The 18,702-nt window shown below is 31.6% G+C and overlaps 1 protein-coding gene across 5 annotated transcripts in view; it reads right to left on the bottom strand.

Moving 5' to 3' along the window:
- The window catches only part of LOC126777816 (ankyrin-3-like), a 131,723-nt gene that overhangs the window by 82,082 nt on the left and 30,939 nt on the right, over positions 1-18,702 (bottom strand). The window contains exon 1 of one of the 5 annotated variants that reach the window (XM_050500987.1): positions 3,026-3,091. The exons of the other annotated variants lie outside the window; for them this stretch is intronic. Within the exon in view, the coding sequence (XP_050356944.1) occupies positions 3,026-3,091 (66 nt within the window). Of the gene's footprint in view, positions 1-3,025; positions 3,092-18,702 lie in introns of those variants that run through there. 5 annotated transcript variants of the gene reach the window in all.

Genomic DNA, 18,702 nt, shown 5'->3' with positions numbered 1-18,702 from the left:
TAAGGACTTACTCATACAAATACTTCCGATAAACTATTTGTATAAGTAACAAAGTTTTATTAAACACAGGTTTTTCTCTTTCTGTCAACATTGATTTGACATTCGAAAGAAGAAGACAGCATTGTTTAACAGATTACATAAATCCGTTAATATTCATACAATATACTCGTATTTTATAGACTGCGAATTTCGGATAGACTTGAAAACCACCTTTAGCGTTTAAATATACAAAAATACCTTTTTAGCACGACGTATAGTAACAGCTTGTTAATGTCTTACTTCTGGGCTAAGGCCTCCTCTCCTTTTTGAGGAGAAGGTTAGCACAACTTTGAAATACATTTTTCAAATATTTATAGTATTTTTGCTTAGACAATGATTAGTGTATTTTATCGAAATCTAAACGTTTAACAAACGTTTTACAAATAACTCCATTAAAAATACGATTAAATTGATTAATATTGATTTTTAAGAATATGGGTAGCTGGACGGGCAAATGGGCCACCTGATGGTAAGTGGTTACTACCGGTTACACACTGGTGTCGTACGAAATGTTAACCATTCCTAACATGAAATACCAATACGCCACCAACCTTAGTAACTAAGATGTAATGTCCCTTGAAACTGTAGTTACACTGGTTCACTCATCCTTCCAACCGGAGCACAACAATACTAATTATTGTTATTCGGCGGTAGAATACGTGATTAGTAGGTGGCAACCTACCCAGACGATCTTGCACAAAGCCCTAATACCAAGTATAAAACAAAACCCAAGTTAGTGAGTATAAGTCCAATTACCAATATAAAAACTAACGACTATTATTTACGTGTTTTTACTTAAACTTAGTATTGTTACAAGAAACGTTACATCATAGGGCAATAATACAGTAACAAATGACATAAACAGTTAGCAATTCAGAACTGGATAGAATCGATTTCCTGCGAGAGAACCGAAGAAATTGAAACTAATTCCTTCCTATCGCTACGAACATCTTATTCCATTGAATGCTGGCCTCAAAAAATACATAACTGTGTTGGTTTCATATATTTAGTAGCAAGCAATTGAAGTACTGAAGTAACAGCCTGTGAATGTCCAACTGATGGGCTAAGGCCTCCTCTCCTTTATTTGAGGAGAAGGTTTTTGGAGCTTATTCCACCACGATGTTCCAATACGGGTTGGCGGATTACAGACATGACAGAATTTCAGTGAATTTAGATACATACAGGTTTCCTCACGATGTTTTCCTTCACATCAAGCACGAGATGAATTATAACACAAACACATGAAAATTCAGTGGCGCTTGCCCGGGTTTGAACCCACGATCATCGGTTAAGTCACGCATTAAGACACTACCACTGGTCCATATCGGCTACTGTGCATATAAGTATTATAATGCAAAGCACACATGAAAATATTACAAAATCCTCGGAATGTAAACATTAACACCAGGATCCTTTTGAAACGTCACGACGATAGATGAGTTAAACTATACACATTGGGATAAAAAATAAAGCATTGTCCATAATTTTCTGCATGTAAAAAATGACGTCATCGAAGTTTCGTATTATAACGACCGAAGTATTTGAAAATATTTTGCTGTCATATTAATCTTTCATCTGAAGTTTTACGATTTGAGAAATAAAATGTTACGGAACGATTTGTTGCGTATTCGTCTGTACTTGTTGTAAACGTAAATTTAAGTATCTGCCACACCATTTCATTAGGTTCTTAATTTTTAACTTTCACGGAGCTATAATCGAACAGTATATTTATATATAATATATAACAAACGCTAATTAGTAAATTAATTGTTAGCAAAAACGAAAACAATATTTTTGAAGATTTATCTTGTTGCACGCTCATTACGCAAGAAATTGAATCATTTTGGTCAGAGTTGACATGTTGATTACATAAATCATAAATGTCTTTTTGGGGTAGACAACAAAGTTTGCATCAATAAAATATGTGCAAGGTAAATATGTATCAATATGGAAATAATAGAACATTAACGAATATAAACAATTCTGTTTCTGTTTTTTTTTCGAATGTCAAATCAATAATGACAGAAAGAGCGCAATCAGCGTTTAATTAAAGTCGCTAAGCAACGTTTATAAGTAAGGCCGTTATGTTTTAATACATAAAAAGGTACCCGGAGTTCTCGTTTAAAAAAAATTGTCATATAAAAATATTAATCCACGCAAGACTAATGTCATTTGCTAAATCCTAAGCCTAATGTATTTTCTCTAATATGATTTCTGTGAAATTCTAACTTAGACAGAAATACTTTCAAATAAGTTACGAACCAAAAGCATCAAATAATTCATGCTCCAAGTCATCAAATCTCATTATTTTTACTATTTAAATGAGAATTTTTCACACGTCTTTTATCACACCTTAAACACATTTTTTATGTATCGAAAAAGGAATTATTTTTTATAATTTCAAGTGATTTATTTCATTCACATCACACGTTAAAAAAATATCTGCAAAATTTTAGCATTTTATTACTTGGAACTTAATAATTTTAGAGATCAACCGCATCAGCATTCGCAGAAGCATTCCAAAAAAGGTACTTATCCAATGTATTGCACTCTTGCAACATTTGTTTATTTGTATCCAATATTTACATTAATTAACAAAAATCCCTCATACTCCCTTCAAACATTTTAATCCAGAAGGTTGAAATTAAATTAATTTAATCTAATCATTATAAAACCGATTTTAGGTTTAAGTACATAATATTTATTTAGGTCTAAGTACATAATTTTATCGAAAACATATTTTATATTCCGTATGTACTTAAAATATTTTTAATATTACAAATACAGGTACAACATTACTAAAAACTGATTTTTCAGTAATTTTGTTTTTTTTTAATACAAAAAAAAACATAACATGAATTTATCGCAAATAAATATTGCGTATTTCAATAAAAATCCAAACACAAATCACATTTATAATTGACACTCTCAAACCAAACGACGTTATCTTAAGTATATTCCGTTACATATTAAAACAAGAACCAACCACTAGCGTGATGGAATAGACGCGTCTCTCAAGAGGTAAGATACGCGCACCGCACCACACCGCCATCGCGGCACTGGTGGCTGCGCAGGCGCAAGCGTCACGCCCCAGCGGTCACAACGACGACAACAATAACTATCGTGAGCTAGGATTTGTTCTACGCAGAAGGTCTTAATTCTCCTGTGGCCTTTGAAGTGCTTTGGTAAAATGCACCAAATCGTCGTTTCCTATATGATATTTCGACAGCTAGGCGCTATAAATATACTTTTATTACCAGAACTTAACTAACAAATTAGTTACCAGAAAATATAAAGTGATGGCATCGATTCAAATTAGCTAGAACTTGTAACAACAATAAAGATTGCACGTATAAAAAAACTGACATAAAGAATATTATATACAATTCGGTACAAGACATTACCAAAATTCGTGTCATCACCGAACCACAGCTTATTATAGGAAATTTAATGAATGCTGTATACAAAAAGAACGTAATGAGTATCATTATGGAGAGATAATAGTATACACCGTTAGAAAGTGCAGTGAGGCCGGCAAATTGGAGTCATCTCATCAACTTGAAATAAGGTTCTGATTGCGAAAGCAGTAAATAGGTTACAGGCTTTTCACATAAAAACTGACGGCTCTTAATTTAATCTTGATAGTCGATCAGTCAGTTAACACGACCGATATTATAGAAATTTTACTCTCTATATGATTAATTATGAACATTAATAAAGCTAAAGTGCAAATGAAGAGTGACTGGTGAAAAGATGCATTATTATTAAACAACATACGACCTTAATTATGAACGTTGTTAAGCGAGTTGTTAAACACTAATTCTTCTCTTTCTGACATCACTGATCTGATATTAGAAAGAAGAAACACATTGTTTAACTAATCGCACCCTAAATTAGTAATCACGAGTAAACATTTAAATAAATTATATTTTTAACCTAAATCTAAATCTTGAGGAAGATTACAGGTTAAAGAAACTTAAGATATATATAGACGAAAATCGACCTTCATAAAGAAGAGCTGTGGATTAAGCGCCGTATCCTATTCTGTAACAGGAAATAGCATAGCATTTACGAGAAGGACGGTTTGGTTATTACAAAGTGCATTAGTAATGCAGCTACAGCTTGACAAAGACCTTACTATTTAGAAGGCTAATTCAATGGGTCTGCTTCAAACGCATACCTTATAATAGCATGCAGGATTATCCACGATTTACATAAATATTTACACAAATTCTGCAATGAAAATTAAATAGAACTATGACCGAAGATTGCGCGCTCGATTCTAGTCTGAATCGAATTTTCATTTGTTTAATTTGAGCTTCAAATTCTATTCTTGCTCAGATCAAATTAAGGAGGAAAATTGCACAACTTCTCTCACGTGCGCACTCATCTCTCATTGGAACAGCGCTGTGAAACAAACTGCAGGATTTAAATTTACTATTAAATTTGAAACTAAATTCTTACATTGCTGTGTTTAAAATTAATACGGCAATGTCTGTTTGTGACTGGAAGTTACATTGAAAACGTTTCCCATAACGAGGTCATTTCGAGGTTTTACCATTGTTTAAAATGGGACTTCATTTATTAATATAGTCGTTTACGAAACGGACGGTCAACATGATCATCATGATCGATCTATTGTGCACATTATCTGATTCAGACGATGTAACGGCCATACGAAATCGTGATTGCATTTTATTTGACACCGTAAAGCTTGAACTAGTTCAAAATCGGTTACAGCCAGCGACCGTTACTTTAGGCAAAAAAGGGGCCCTTATTTGTAGTATGTAGAGGCATTTGGTAGTTCACTTACCGTGATAGGGATCTTGGATGCTTCGTCATCATCGTAAATGAAATCACAATTCATTAATTGAACATAATTATATATTACTGATAATGAAATTTTTTAATTTTCTTTTATTTTTTGTTATAGTATAACTTCTGGGTAGATTATTTATATACCTAAGTTTGTCTCGAAGATCTAAACTGAGGTATTAAAACTTAATAGAGAACGCTATTAAGCGATAGAGATATAACTAAGTTAGATTTAAAGTTTAATAAAATTTGACTAAAGTATCCATTACATTTAACTTACCTTTTATGATTCCCTCATTCTAATTTATCGTTTATGGTGAAATCCGAGATGGCCTAGTGGTTAGAACGCGTGAATCTTAACTGATGGTCGTGGGTTCAAGCCCGGGCAAGCGCCACTGAATTTTCATGTGCTTAATTTGTGTTTATAATTCATCTCGTGCTTGAAGTTGAAGGAAAACACCGTCAGGAAACCTGCATGTGTCTAATTTCATTAAAATTCTGTCACATGTGTATTCTACCAACCCGCATTGGAGCAGCGTGGTGGAGTAAGCTCCAAAGCTTCTCCTCAAAAGGGAGAGGCCTTAGCCCAGCAGTGGGATATTTACAGGCTGTTACTGTTTACTGGTGAAATTTTTATTTTTCACAGGAGCTGTTATATTTAAATGGCTCATTTTGTATATTTTCTCTTAATTATCATAAGAAAATTGATTAACAAAATACATACATTCACATAAACGCTGCTCCTCAGAGCATCAAAATCGTGCAAATGATAAGTACACCTGAATTTATTACAACTCTTTATGCAAATGTAACTGTAATAACTAGTAATTAAACTCCACTAATCAACATATTTATAAGCTGTTTATTAAATTTCTTTTAAATTTAGTGTACTTTCATATATTAATTATCTCTTGTTGAATTGCGTTAAGCAAATTACTATGCCCGTTATTCTGTACATTATTGATCTATAAATCACCTAAATTAATGGATTTTGATTATGTTGTTGATGGATTTTATTTGTTTCGTATAACTGCAATTATTTATATTGTAATTGCCTGATTGGGTTAGTAAGCTATTGTCGGTTGCAGCTCGCGTATTTTTACATTTCACATACATCTAAAATGAGTTAAGAACAAAAAAGGGCTTGTTTGTTCATTTAAAAAATACCTTTAACCACACACTGACAGTTAACTGTAGCATTTGGAGTTTAAATCTGATCTTGCAATATATATGAGTTTTACCTTTCAAAAAATTTTAATAATTTCAATTGTGTAATCGCCAATTGATTTTTTATTATAAAATTAATTTATAATTTAATTTTGACATTTTAAAAAATAACTGATGACTTTTTGTTACTTTTAATTTGAATTTCATTAGATTGAATCTGAAAGTGCTAGGTACACTTGTAATTGACAAGCATATTAGATATACTATAATTGTTTTATAAATTCATTTTTTCAATGATTTATGTATATGTTGTAAGTGTGCTTTTACAAATAAATAAATGTGCTATTAACCGACATAACCTAGTAGCAATTACGGGTAATGTATAATTTTGCATCAGTGCTAAAGTTATATACAAACTATCTCTTTCCCGACGGAGAAGAAAAACTTCGCGATGTAATGTTGCAATTGTTAGAAGAAATTTCGAGATATATACAAATACATTTGGAACAATTGTATGTTGGAATATCTCCCTATACATTTCCTTAACAATACAAAACGACCGACCTAGAAACTGAAAAGTTCCAATAATGTGTATATACAATTATAAATCATTTAAGAATATATTATAGTCGATTATATTTATACTAACTGTTATTAACATGTAATATACAAGTCGAAGATAACGAGGAGTTTATTTATAATCGTTTCTATTACAAGTGTTAGAAAGTGAAATGGACCGAGAATATCTGTACTAAGATCTCTGCTTACTAGAGCATTCACGAAGCCTATTTACGTCTTACGATAACGAGCTATTACACTTATCTCGTTTTGTATTGTATTTTTAGACTGTACGTTGTTTTTCAAATGAAAAACCATTTTTAGAGATTATTGATAACAAGACTATGAAATAGTTGTATAAAAATGTTTACAACTTTATCATTTGAAATTCAATTATATTTATTTTTATTTTATGTATAACTATTGATTATGTAAATTTAAACACACATTATATTTGTTTTATAACGATTTAATTTATTATACATAGTATACAGTGCTTTTAATTCAATTCGTAGAATTAAATAATGTGATCAAGACTTTTTTAATACATTTAAAAAAAATCTTGATTTTTTTTTTACACTCAGGTTTGTCTTTGTCTTTCCCAAGGTAGGCAACATAATTCCTGCGTCACAGGTAACAGCCGACTGATATACATATTTATCTATATTATTATAAATACATACATAATACGCCGAGACTCGAGGCGGGAATCTAACTCGAAAGCCCAAAGCGGTTGGCAGGGTCACTGCCAACTGCGCCAAAGGCCCAGTCAATTAACATATTAACTTTAAGATTAACTTCTGAAAAAGTGTTAAATTACTTGATGGTAGGTATTTCTGCAAGCCCTCATCAGATAGTATAAAAATCGTCTATACGAAATCATACATTGAACTAACTTTGACATACATGGTTATCGGTGAAACAGTGTCGAAGTATTCATCTCATTCATATACAAAATCTCGGAGAGCGAATCTTTATAAAAAAAATCTAGAACATTCCTATTTGTACCAAGTCCAGGATAACCGGAATACAAGTTATTAAAAATTAAAAAAGCAAAATTCCCACATCATGCTGGAATACAACAGACCTAGTTTCGAACATAGCTGGAAAGTATGTAAAATAGGTCTCTACTCTGCGCTAACCTACTTTTGGTATTCGTTGTAACTTTTACTCTTATTAACAAGAGTTCCGTTGCTAAAACAATAAATGGAACACTTATACGGATCCATTTGTTATATCTATGTGCTAATATACCAATTGTTATGTCATATACACTAAGGTGAATTTGAACTCCCGATCCGCAGAAGATCAGCGTAGTGAATTGAGCAAAAAAAACATCACCTTAAAAGGATATTACCTATCCATAGAATGTTACCGTTTACGGAGTATATCAAATTCAAACGTAAAAAGTTTTCAAAGAAATTTAAAATAAAATCAATGAAATCCATGATCAATATGAACTAATTTTGCTGTAAAAACGCTCTCTCTATTGGTTTCTTTTAAAAATTATTTTTATTAAAAAATATTTCAAGATATAGAAACAGTTCCAAGACAAATAAATAATTAGCTATTATGTCGACACCTACGCAACCAATCTGAGATCCTGACAATAGATTCTACGTTGACCGCGGTTCAAGGAAACAATCAGGCAATTGGATAAACACGTGGAGCGACAATTGGACTGTTAAAGCAGAATCTGGACAGAAAACGAGGAAGCAATTAGAATATTAGTCCTTTCCGTACGATAGACTATTGTTGATGGAGCCTACCTGATAGTAAGTCACCATCACCCATCGCTTTGTTATTATAAGAAATATTACTAATTCCAACCATATATGTTAACAACAACTTACTATAATTATATTCGTGGGCCTTCCCCTTTTCACCAATTTTTTTTATAAGAATCAATAATAATATACTTAATATATGTATAATATACTTAATATATGTCATCAGTTCTACTAAAACTAGCAAGCATTTTGACCAAATAATTGATATAATTAATTATTGTGCGTCTTGAAAGTTTACAGAACGCCCTAAATACTTAACATTTTGTTTTAAAACATTAAACACGATTTTATTATTTAGAAGATAATTCAAAAGATTGGCATCGAGCATATTTCAAATTGAAAAACTACTTTTTCAACATAACAATAAAATCCCCAATGACTAGAGATTGAAGGTGCCATAAATTGGACTAGAACAAATTACTTCGAATTTAATCCTTTGTGTATTCTATTTATATTAAAATAAGGGCATATTTTGCTTGAAGATATATTTGGCGTACGGCAGTAGATACGAACGGCTTGATTGACTTGCGTTACAGTATCCTGTTACATCCCATGAGTATCGATCACAGTATTCAATAACATTAGAATAGAAATTACGACTTTGTTACGTAAGCGGACCAGTGACCCCAGTTGCAAGAACAGGTGCGACGCGCAATAACAAAACTTTGCATACATATTTACTCTACTTTCAAAAATTTTTCTTTATTATTTTACTTCTTAGGTCACACACACATTACTATTTCCCGTTAATAACTTCTATGAAAAATTTTAAAGTAAAATATGAACTTAAAATTATGTTAATTAATTATTATTTTTTTATATGCGCCGGGATGGCAAATGACTCTACTCCACCTGATGGTAAGTGGTAGTAGAGTCCAAACGCGACGACAGCCAGTACAGTCGGGAAGAATTTTCTGTACTATCCGTCCCCGCCTTGCCGGCTCGCAAGATGCCTCTTCACGCCTCGTTTGAAGGAACCCGGGTTGTAAGAGGAGGGGAACACGTGAGCTGGTAAGGAATTCCATTTTTTGGTAGTGCGACAAAGAAAAGAGTTGCCAAATTTCTTTGTGCGCGATGGAATTGATGTCACAGTTAGGCGGTGACATCGAGAACCGGCTCGGGTGGACATAAGAAGGAAGGGGGAAGCAGGAATTAGAGAGAATAATTCCTCAGAGCACTCGCCGTGATACAGCCGGTAGAAAGCGCTCAATATTATTATGTAAGGATTGTTATTAATAAGTAAACTGTATATATGTAGGGCTATATAACTGATAGAGTTGCTTGGTTTTAGTATTCCAGAATACATAAATATAACAAATAGTATAAAATTATTACACGAATATTTTTTGATTGATAAAAAACTACTGAGATTATTGGCGATTCTTGTTGGCAGAATATTTCGAAAACTTTACATTAAAATAAACATTTTAAAATGTTTCAAAAATGCTTGCAAGAGCCTAGAATAAAGTATATTTTGATTTTAAAACACCATAAGACGAAGAACTAGAACAGTCTTATCTATAGAATCACAGGATTTTCAGACTCTCAGACTTCGATATATAAGTAGCAACCGGTATATAACCCATTGCTGGAGTACGACTCGTCTCCTGTTATCTAAGCAGGAAGAGTTATATAATATTGAGCGTATTCAACAGCTGCTCCGCTCTTGGTTAACAATTCACTAAATTGAAAACACAAATTATGCAAATGAATATTCGGGTAAGACTTACGTGTTTCATCCATTGAACAATACTACTAATTCTACTGCCTTATTTATATCGTATTTAGTGATTTCTTAGAATCACGCGTGATGACTACAAATGTTTACAATACGTAAAAATTTACCGGATACTACATTTTCAATCCAGGATAAGCACCACTGTATTTTCATGAGCCTAATTTGCATATATAATTCTTCTCTTGATATTAATATGTGTTGAATGTAATTTCTACGACATATGTATCCACCTTCCTGCAATAGAAGCGCAGCGTGGTGAAATAAACTGCAACCCCTTCTCAAAAATATAGTATATCTTTGTAAATAAAACATTTACAGGCTGATAGATTATATTTTTCAAAATTTGACTTACCGGTTTATGTTAACTATGAACATTTTAAACGGTTTAATATATATATATTCTCAAATTACCATAAAAAAAAGAAAAGTTAACAGCGCCTCAAATTATTCAATAGCTATATACATAAACAGCGATATTGCTTAAATAATATTGTCAGGCGTAACAACAAAGAGTACTAGTAACAATGTTTACATTATGAGGTTAAATAATGTCTAGTTCAAAGTCAGTAATATTGAATCAGCAAATTAACGTCGATTTGGAACTAACGTAAACAAATAGTCAATACTCTCGTAAACACTGAGAGACATGCAATTTCCTCATAGTAGTTTATCAATAGCTATCAAGCGATAGGAAACACTTGAATAGATAACAACAGACAAGTGTCACACGCAAGGTTATATATCTAATATAATTCGGTAGGTTTTGTTGTAAACATTATGATACCTAGGCCAATGAACCGGTACCATGTTATATAAGGATATAAAGTCATTTTTAAACGTATATGGATAAGTACGAGTATGTCAGACCTGTTTCAAGTTAACAATATAGGCGAAGCCACTTTTTAATATATTCTTTTTTTTTACTTTAATCCATGCCATTTGAATATATTTTTAATTTGTTAATGTGTGTTAATGTGTTAATTATCAAAACAGTTCTTACAGCCATAACAAAATAACGTTACTACGCAAGTGTACTATACACATTTGTGCACTAACATAATTTCATACTCTATTCCTTAACTCTCATAATCCGATGGGACGGTAGTCCGACATTACCGCAAAGAGTTCAGTCGTAGGCCCACGGCTTTACGTGCTTTCCGAGGCACTAGAGTCTAAACACTGCCGTCTTCCAGAAACCAGGCCGCTACTAACAATTTCTCGACAGAAAAGCCTATTTTACGTTTATTTGCCCGACCAGAGATTTGAAGTAAGGATCTCGGAGTGTATTTCCCTGTAAGCCACTAGACTAACAAGGCGGTAAAGATAATGAACTATGCAATCGGCAGTCAACATAAATGTTAGTAAGCTGCAAAGATTTAACACACTAAATAAATCTGACCTACTAAAAGGTAAAAGCCTACATTTGCTCTACAATTGTCCATGTTTCTTCTGCCATTAGGGCCGCAAACAAGCCTGTTTCGATCGATGCAACGTGAAAGTTTCATTACTGCAGTGGCGTCGCGGCGGCGCTTGCGATAAAGTTACCTTCACACAGACAATCAAGTTTAGCAATTAAATTTCAAACTTCTAACAATAAGTTACTTTGCATGATGTAGTGAATCAATATATAGATTTGTCCTGAAGTAAGAAACTATTTTATTTGTTTTAGTACGTTTTTGAATTGAGCAATACATTTTTTCTTTAAAACCACCAGGCGATTTAAAGTTATTGTATATTTTTCACTTTAGTTACTTTCTGGAAATATAACATTGCATTCGTAATATAATCGTGTATATTATATATTTCTCGAAAAACATTTTCATCTGTGACCATTTAAGTTGCCTATTTTTATTTTATTTATTGATATGTTCGTTTTCCATTACAATCTAATGATAAATAAAAAATATTTACTACGATATAATTGTATTAATCTTCATGTCATTTTATTTAGTATACAAAAGTGTTAAATACTTTCTACCTTTCATTACATAAAATCAGCACCTATACAAATCCTCAAATCAGTTGAATAAAGCTTGATTGCTCCAGCGAGTGGTGTTTTAACCAGATTTTTTAAACACTTATATAAAGGAAATATTTTTTTTTATCATAGTCTCACAATGTATAAATTTAATGTACAAAATATGACATGAATTATTTACTTTTAATGACAAGATTTTGTAGTTCTAATAATGGTATTTATTGTTTCTGTTTTTATTTGTAATTTATAGCATTAAGTCACGAAAGCGGTAGTTTTTTTTCCAGTATCCATATTTATAGCATACATTTGTATGTTTGCAAAAAAAGTGTACGTTTTCGTTATAATATTAATGATATAATTTAAAAATTTTAGTCTTTATTTAAGTATTTTACTTTACTTACTGAACGTGTCTACCTTTTTCTTTTTTTTCTTGTACTTGTTAGATGTCTCTTCTTTTATTGTATGTTACGTTATTATTTCCATATATTTTTTCTATATATTTCTATATAACACATTAAAGGGCATAAATTGCCTTTATTGCTCTACTGATCAATCCTATGAAAAATATTAAAGTCCTACAGGCGTCGAATGGTTGGACGTAAATGGGTCAAGCGGGTCACGCGAACGTGTATTTATTGGACACTTGAATCAACTCTCAAAAGCCAATGTAGAGAACGTTATAAATGTATTTAATTATAATCAATAAAATAGTTCTTATAGGAGCTGGCAAGCATTATAATTTATAATTTCTTCATACTTCATTGGGATATTAGTTATAGTATTTCTTCCAAATATATATATACAAAATATATAATACTAGTATATATAATTTGCCAGTATAACCTGGCAACATCGATTACTGCTCTGTTCGTTGAGCGAAACTTATAGTTCTATTTTATTCAGAAACAATTTTTACTTATAAATTGTAATTCCGCAACACATTGGATTTAATCTTTCGCATGCAGGCATGAGCAAAATCATTTTGAAAACGAAAAAGCTATGGCGGACATCGAGAGCATATTTGCTTATGAGTAAAAATATAAGCACTTGATAAAGCACATCGAATTTTACATTTTGTAACGCTGGCAATCAGAAACTCTTTCAAATATCAAAAGTTTATTTGGCTGCTGATGCTATGCAATCAGCGATGTTACTGTCAAGCAGATTTAGTAACATATAAGATAAAGCGCTTTCTGCGCGTTATCTTTTTAAACGTAGGATTTTAAAAGTAAACGTCTAAGGAATTGAGCAAATCATATAATATTCTCTTGATTAAGTTTTTATTTTTTTTTAATATGACACACAAAACTATGTGACAACCCTGAACATGTATAAAAACAGTAGTTACAGCGCACAAATAAAAAGGACTAGGATTAAGGAAAGGAATAGCAACACAAAATATGAAAAAACACCAGTAGTCAAGAAAATATTAGATTAATTAATTACGTACTTACAGTTTAAAAAAAAGAAAAATCATACACAAATTATGAACATAAGAATAGACAATACATCAATCATGAAATACATGTTTAATGTATTTACTAAACATATATGACACTGTTGACAATTTCCATAATATCTCTAATAACATACTAGCCAATCCCGGCAGATCTTGTCTTGCAACCACCAATTTTTGCACCAATTTTCATGGTGGTTAAATGGTACAGAAGTTGATGTATTGCAGAGCCATTTAGCATTAGAACAAAATTTATAAGTTGAATAAAAACGTTCTCTATGAAAACAGTGCCAAATTTCAGAGTAATCGATCAAATGGTGTCCAAGTCAACACAAACAGACATGCAGTTTTTTTATATATGAAAGAGACGTTAACTGCATTTGTATCTTTTACCGTGATAACGCTGCGTTGTCAATTTGTTAGATTATTCACTCAGTAATTGGTTCAAATTTGATGTCGCTGATCAATAATAACTATAATTCCCGATTAAGAAATCCCACGCTTTTTATTCTTAGTATTAGATATACAAGAATAACACGTCATTTTAAAATCTTGTCACTCGTATGTTTTGTTTTTATAATGATCTTATTTTGATTAACCGTAATACTGCCTGCCACGCGCACTAATCGAATCGAGCTTTTGCTTTTAAACGATTGCAATCGGTGAGTATTTTGGAAAACCGGTGAAAATAAATCTGTCATATTTATATGCAGTCGGCATCTGTAATACATCAGTAAACATTTGCAATTCAGCGTCATAAACATTGTAAGCAAATTGTATTCGTCTAATATATCATGTACATACGACTATATTATTCCAATCATATACAATGTATTCTATGTAATACAAAATGTGTAATCAAATTCGAAACTTCACTTACAGAGCCGCTGAATATATCTGAATTCGCTGTATAATAAACAAATCTGTTGATTTGGGCGGATGTCGAGGTTTGTGTGGTTCTACAAAACTGAGCTTTTCTCCCGTTTTTACACGGTAACCTTTATAATGCTTTTACGCTCCCGATAAGCTTAAGTTTTATAATTATGTGACATTCAGCTGAATTCTCACTTATAAGTAAATGAGTATATAATTTTGTTGAATTTGAATCCTGTACCGAAGATATTTTAATAAGATGACATAATGAGTTCACGCTTAAATGTATCATTTGTAAATTTTATATTGCTTAGTTACGGTCCGTTTTCCTATTGAGGGAAAAGTTAGGAGCTTAGCCCTTCACCATTAATTTCATACGACGATGCAAGTCAACACGATGTCTATATGTACAATGATCCCGAAGTCACCGACACAAGAGATGAAAAATTACAAACACAAATTAGTCTAATGAAAAATCAGTGGTACTGGGTTCGGTTAAGATTTACTTGTATAACCACTGGGCCATCTTTGCTTGCCTCTTTATAATTCCCTCTTAGACATAAAATAAAATCATGAATTTTTATTATCACTATCATATAACCTTTCCATAGCTATTTAAAAAAAGCAAAAGTTTATCAAGAAATGATAATTTTTAGTTTAATGATAAGTATCAAATTAGATTTATAACAACACCTTATAATAACATTTTTATTTATTACAATTCTAATAAATAATAAGTAACCACTGATTATAATTATAGTTTTGAGCCTTAAGACCCCTATAGCAATACTACTTCCGTAGCATTTGTAAAAGCAATTATATTACAGGAATTCGATGCATCCATATTATATCTACATAATAAAAAAGTGAGTTTATTTTTTTATCGAAACTGAATTAAATATGATTAATGTAAAAAAAAAAACTAGATGATAGATTAAAATTAATTTAAAACTGTCTCTACACAATGGTCCTTTGACTATTATGGTAGTACATAGTGACCGCCGGCGCCATAATAACTTTTTATTGGCGAAATCCGGGGTATCGGCAAGATTTAAAGCCCGGAATTCGAGATTAGCAGCACTAAACCATCGAAGCAGACATTGTAATAGACAAGTTCTTCAAACTTTTTACCGTAGATAAAATAAGTACTTAAGTATTTTTAATATCCCCTAACAGCCCACATGAAATATATTATCGTAGTGCGGCATAAAATGTGTTTTCAATATTATAAATTACAATGAAATAATAACAGTAATTTCATTCGAATAAGTGTATTTTCATATAATCGATATAATTGCCAACAGAAACAAAACCGTATGCAACGGCGAGTGATTAATAAATTATAATTTATATCGGTACTTTATACCAGAAATAGACCTAAGCTCTTGAAAGGGTTAAGCCGCACGAAGCATTAATTCATAAAAGTGTTATAAACGTGGACCGGCTGGTGAAGAATTATATGAAATATCGACTGGAAATAGATCGCTTGATACCCAATATCTGTAGTAAAGCACGCGCGGTATATTTCATACTTTCAAATGTAAAGTTGTGATAGCTCTTATAATACGGTTTGAACATTAATTCCTGTTTTGAATGTGCATAATACTCTTTCGCAATGTATAGTTTGTAGTTATAATTGTACGATAAGCTGATTGATAAGAGATTCATCTTCCAAGTGATATTTAAAGCAACTTAAACGTTGACTTTAGCTATTTTCTCTTAGTATTTACTATAGTTTTGTAAATATGTATTAAAAATGTTTAATAATTACTAATCTCACCAGTTTTCTAAGTTTGGTAAATAGTTAATCGTATTTTTTTTATAAAATTGTTAGGCGGACTGATATATGGGCCATCGGATGGTAAGTGGTCACAACCGCCCTGTAGGAAATATTAACCGTTCCTTATACCATGCTACAAATCTTGGCAACTAAGATCTTATGTCCCTTGTGGCTTTAGTTACACTGGCTCACTTACCCTTCAAACCGGAACACAATAATACTAATTATTGCTGCTTGGTGATATAATATCTGATGAGTGGGTAGTACTTACTCAGACGAGCATGCACAAAGCCCTAATAATCAAGTAGAGAAAAAAAAACTGTAATATATCTTTTTTTGGATAATTCGGGCTTTGTTGTATTTTACAGAGTTTTACGTCTGCAATAAAGGCAATAACTTAATTTTAACATCTATAATTAAAATATACTTACAAAATTTAAGCAAATCTATTCGCATGCATAACTCATTCATTAATTATGACACATAGTCATATTGAAGCACAAACTTAACGACTTTAGTTTTTAACTTTTTTATTTCTTATGTTTGTCGATACAAATGGAATAACGTGCGATACACATTCGGAAATTGTATACAGTTTTTTTCTTGTGCATTCATTGGACCAACGCATTTTACATGAGACTGATCGTGAGATAAAAATTGTAAAAATATTGAGACGCGAGTTTTCATATAATAGAAATATCAAAATAATCTTCATAAATGCCAAAATATTAATTAGATAAGAGATTTACAAATGTTGCATATTAAACTATTTGTTTCAAACAGTTTGACGAGCCGGTTGGCGTGGTTGGTGGATGCTTGCCTTTCACGCCGATGACTGTGGGTTCGATTCCCACCTAGAACAGATATTTGTGTGCATGAACATGTCTGTTTGTCCTGAGTCTGGGTGTAATTATCTATATAAGTATGTATCTACAATAAGAAAAATAGTATAAATCAGTTGTCTGATTTCCATAGCACAAACTCTGTACAAGCTTAATTCGGGATCAGATGGCCGTGTGTGAAAAATGTCCCAGGATATTATATTATTATAAAAAAAAACTAACTTCTTTTTGTATATTAATAATGTTAAGAACAAATAATAGGTACATTATAATTAAAATAAAATAAACATAGGTGTCATAATATAGTTTTTGAAAATAATATGTATTAGATATCTGTACTAAAACGAATAACATCTACTAGGTTACTATGTTACTACTATGTACTACTAGGTACAGTATATATTTTGAAATGTCACTAGTCATCAAAAGTGTATGCGCAATTTCAGGTAAATTGGTTTTGTAAAACTGATTTTAAATTCGGTTGCACTACTCGACCACTATACACCGCAAGTGAAGATAAATAAGAGCTTTTAAAAATAAGGTGACTCGTGAGTCAATATTAACAAGGTAAGCCGCAGAAGTGGTAAAACCACTTATTTCATTACTTATTATTACGAGTGGTCCATCTCGTTTTTATAAAATTATATAATACGTACCCATAACACATTCCATTTAATTAAATTAATCATTTAAACATAGAATCAATTTTCTTATTAACCGTTAGATACTGCAATGTTGCAGATCAGACGATTTAAAAGATTACAATTATTTATATTTTTTTCTGACATTTTTATCATCGTTTTATCTATTCAAGGATCTGTTTTATATCTTCCTTCAACTCAATTTACGAACACGATTTCCGAACGGAATAAAATATAACGGGTTTTTGTAATATATTAACGAAACAAATTTCATTTAGCAGTTCGAGTTTTTACATTTTTTTTATTTGGTAAAGAAGAATTAATATTATGAAAATATTTACTGATGACATGAAAGCAGTCGTTGCTTAATTAATTGATATATTTTGATGTAATGTTTTTATCCCAGATAGCTATACCGGTAGCAATTCGTAAAGCTTGTGAGGAATATGTACTGCCACTCATAATCATTTTTTTCTATTGTCAAACGTCAAAACATTGTATTGTTACGTTTCAATTTAAATGAGAGCCAGCGTAGTTACAGAAACATGAAACACAATTGCTTAAATCCTTTGGTCGGCAGCGTATTAACGGTGGTAGGAGTGATTTTACTTCTTGCAGTGCGAATGCCTTTGAGAAAAGGGACTTATTTGCTCGTATACCTCACAAATAAATTCGAAAAACGCAAGAATCTTACAGGAAATGGCATATCTAAAAAAAATATTATAATTACTTTGTGGCTGTGAAAAATATGCTCCCATGTGAACAAGTCTATCTCGCAGTTAACAACGTTAATAAATAATCATTCAAGGTACACATAATCGGTAATGGCATCGTAGCAAATCACATATACTTAAATCCTCCAAGGCTGTTCGCGGTTACGCAAACAAACCTTGACAATGATTTGTGGGCGTTGATTAATTTAGTTTTATATTTTGCTAAATTTATGAAATCAAGAACATTTGCAGGTGTTGGGAGATGTATTATTTTAAATACATTTATGCAATAAAACTAAATTGTGTATATCT

The sequence above is a fragment of the Nymphalis io genome, chromosome 24, assembly GCF_905147045.1.
Source record: "Nymphalis io chromosome 24, ilAglIoxx1.1, whole genome shotgun sequence".
NCBI classification, from domain to species: domain Eukaryota; kingdom Metazoa; phylum Arthropoda; class Insecta; order Lepidoptera; family Nymphalidae; genus Nymphalis; species Nymphalis io.
Note: the sequence above shows the minus strand (reverse complement) of the source record. Positions and strands in the feature narration are given on the sequence as shown.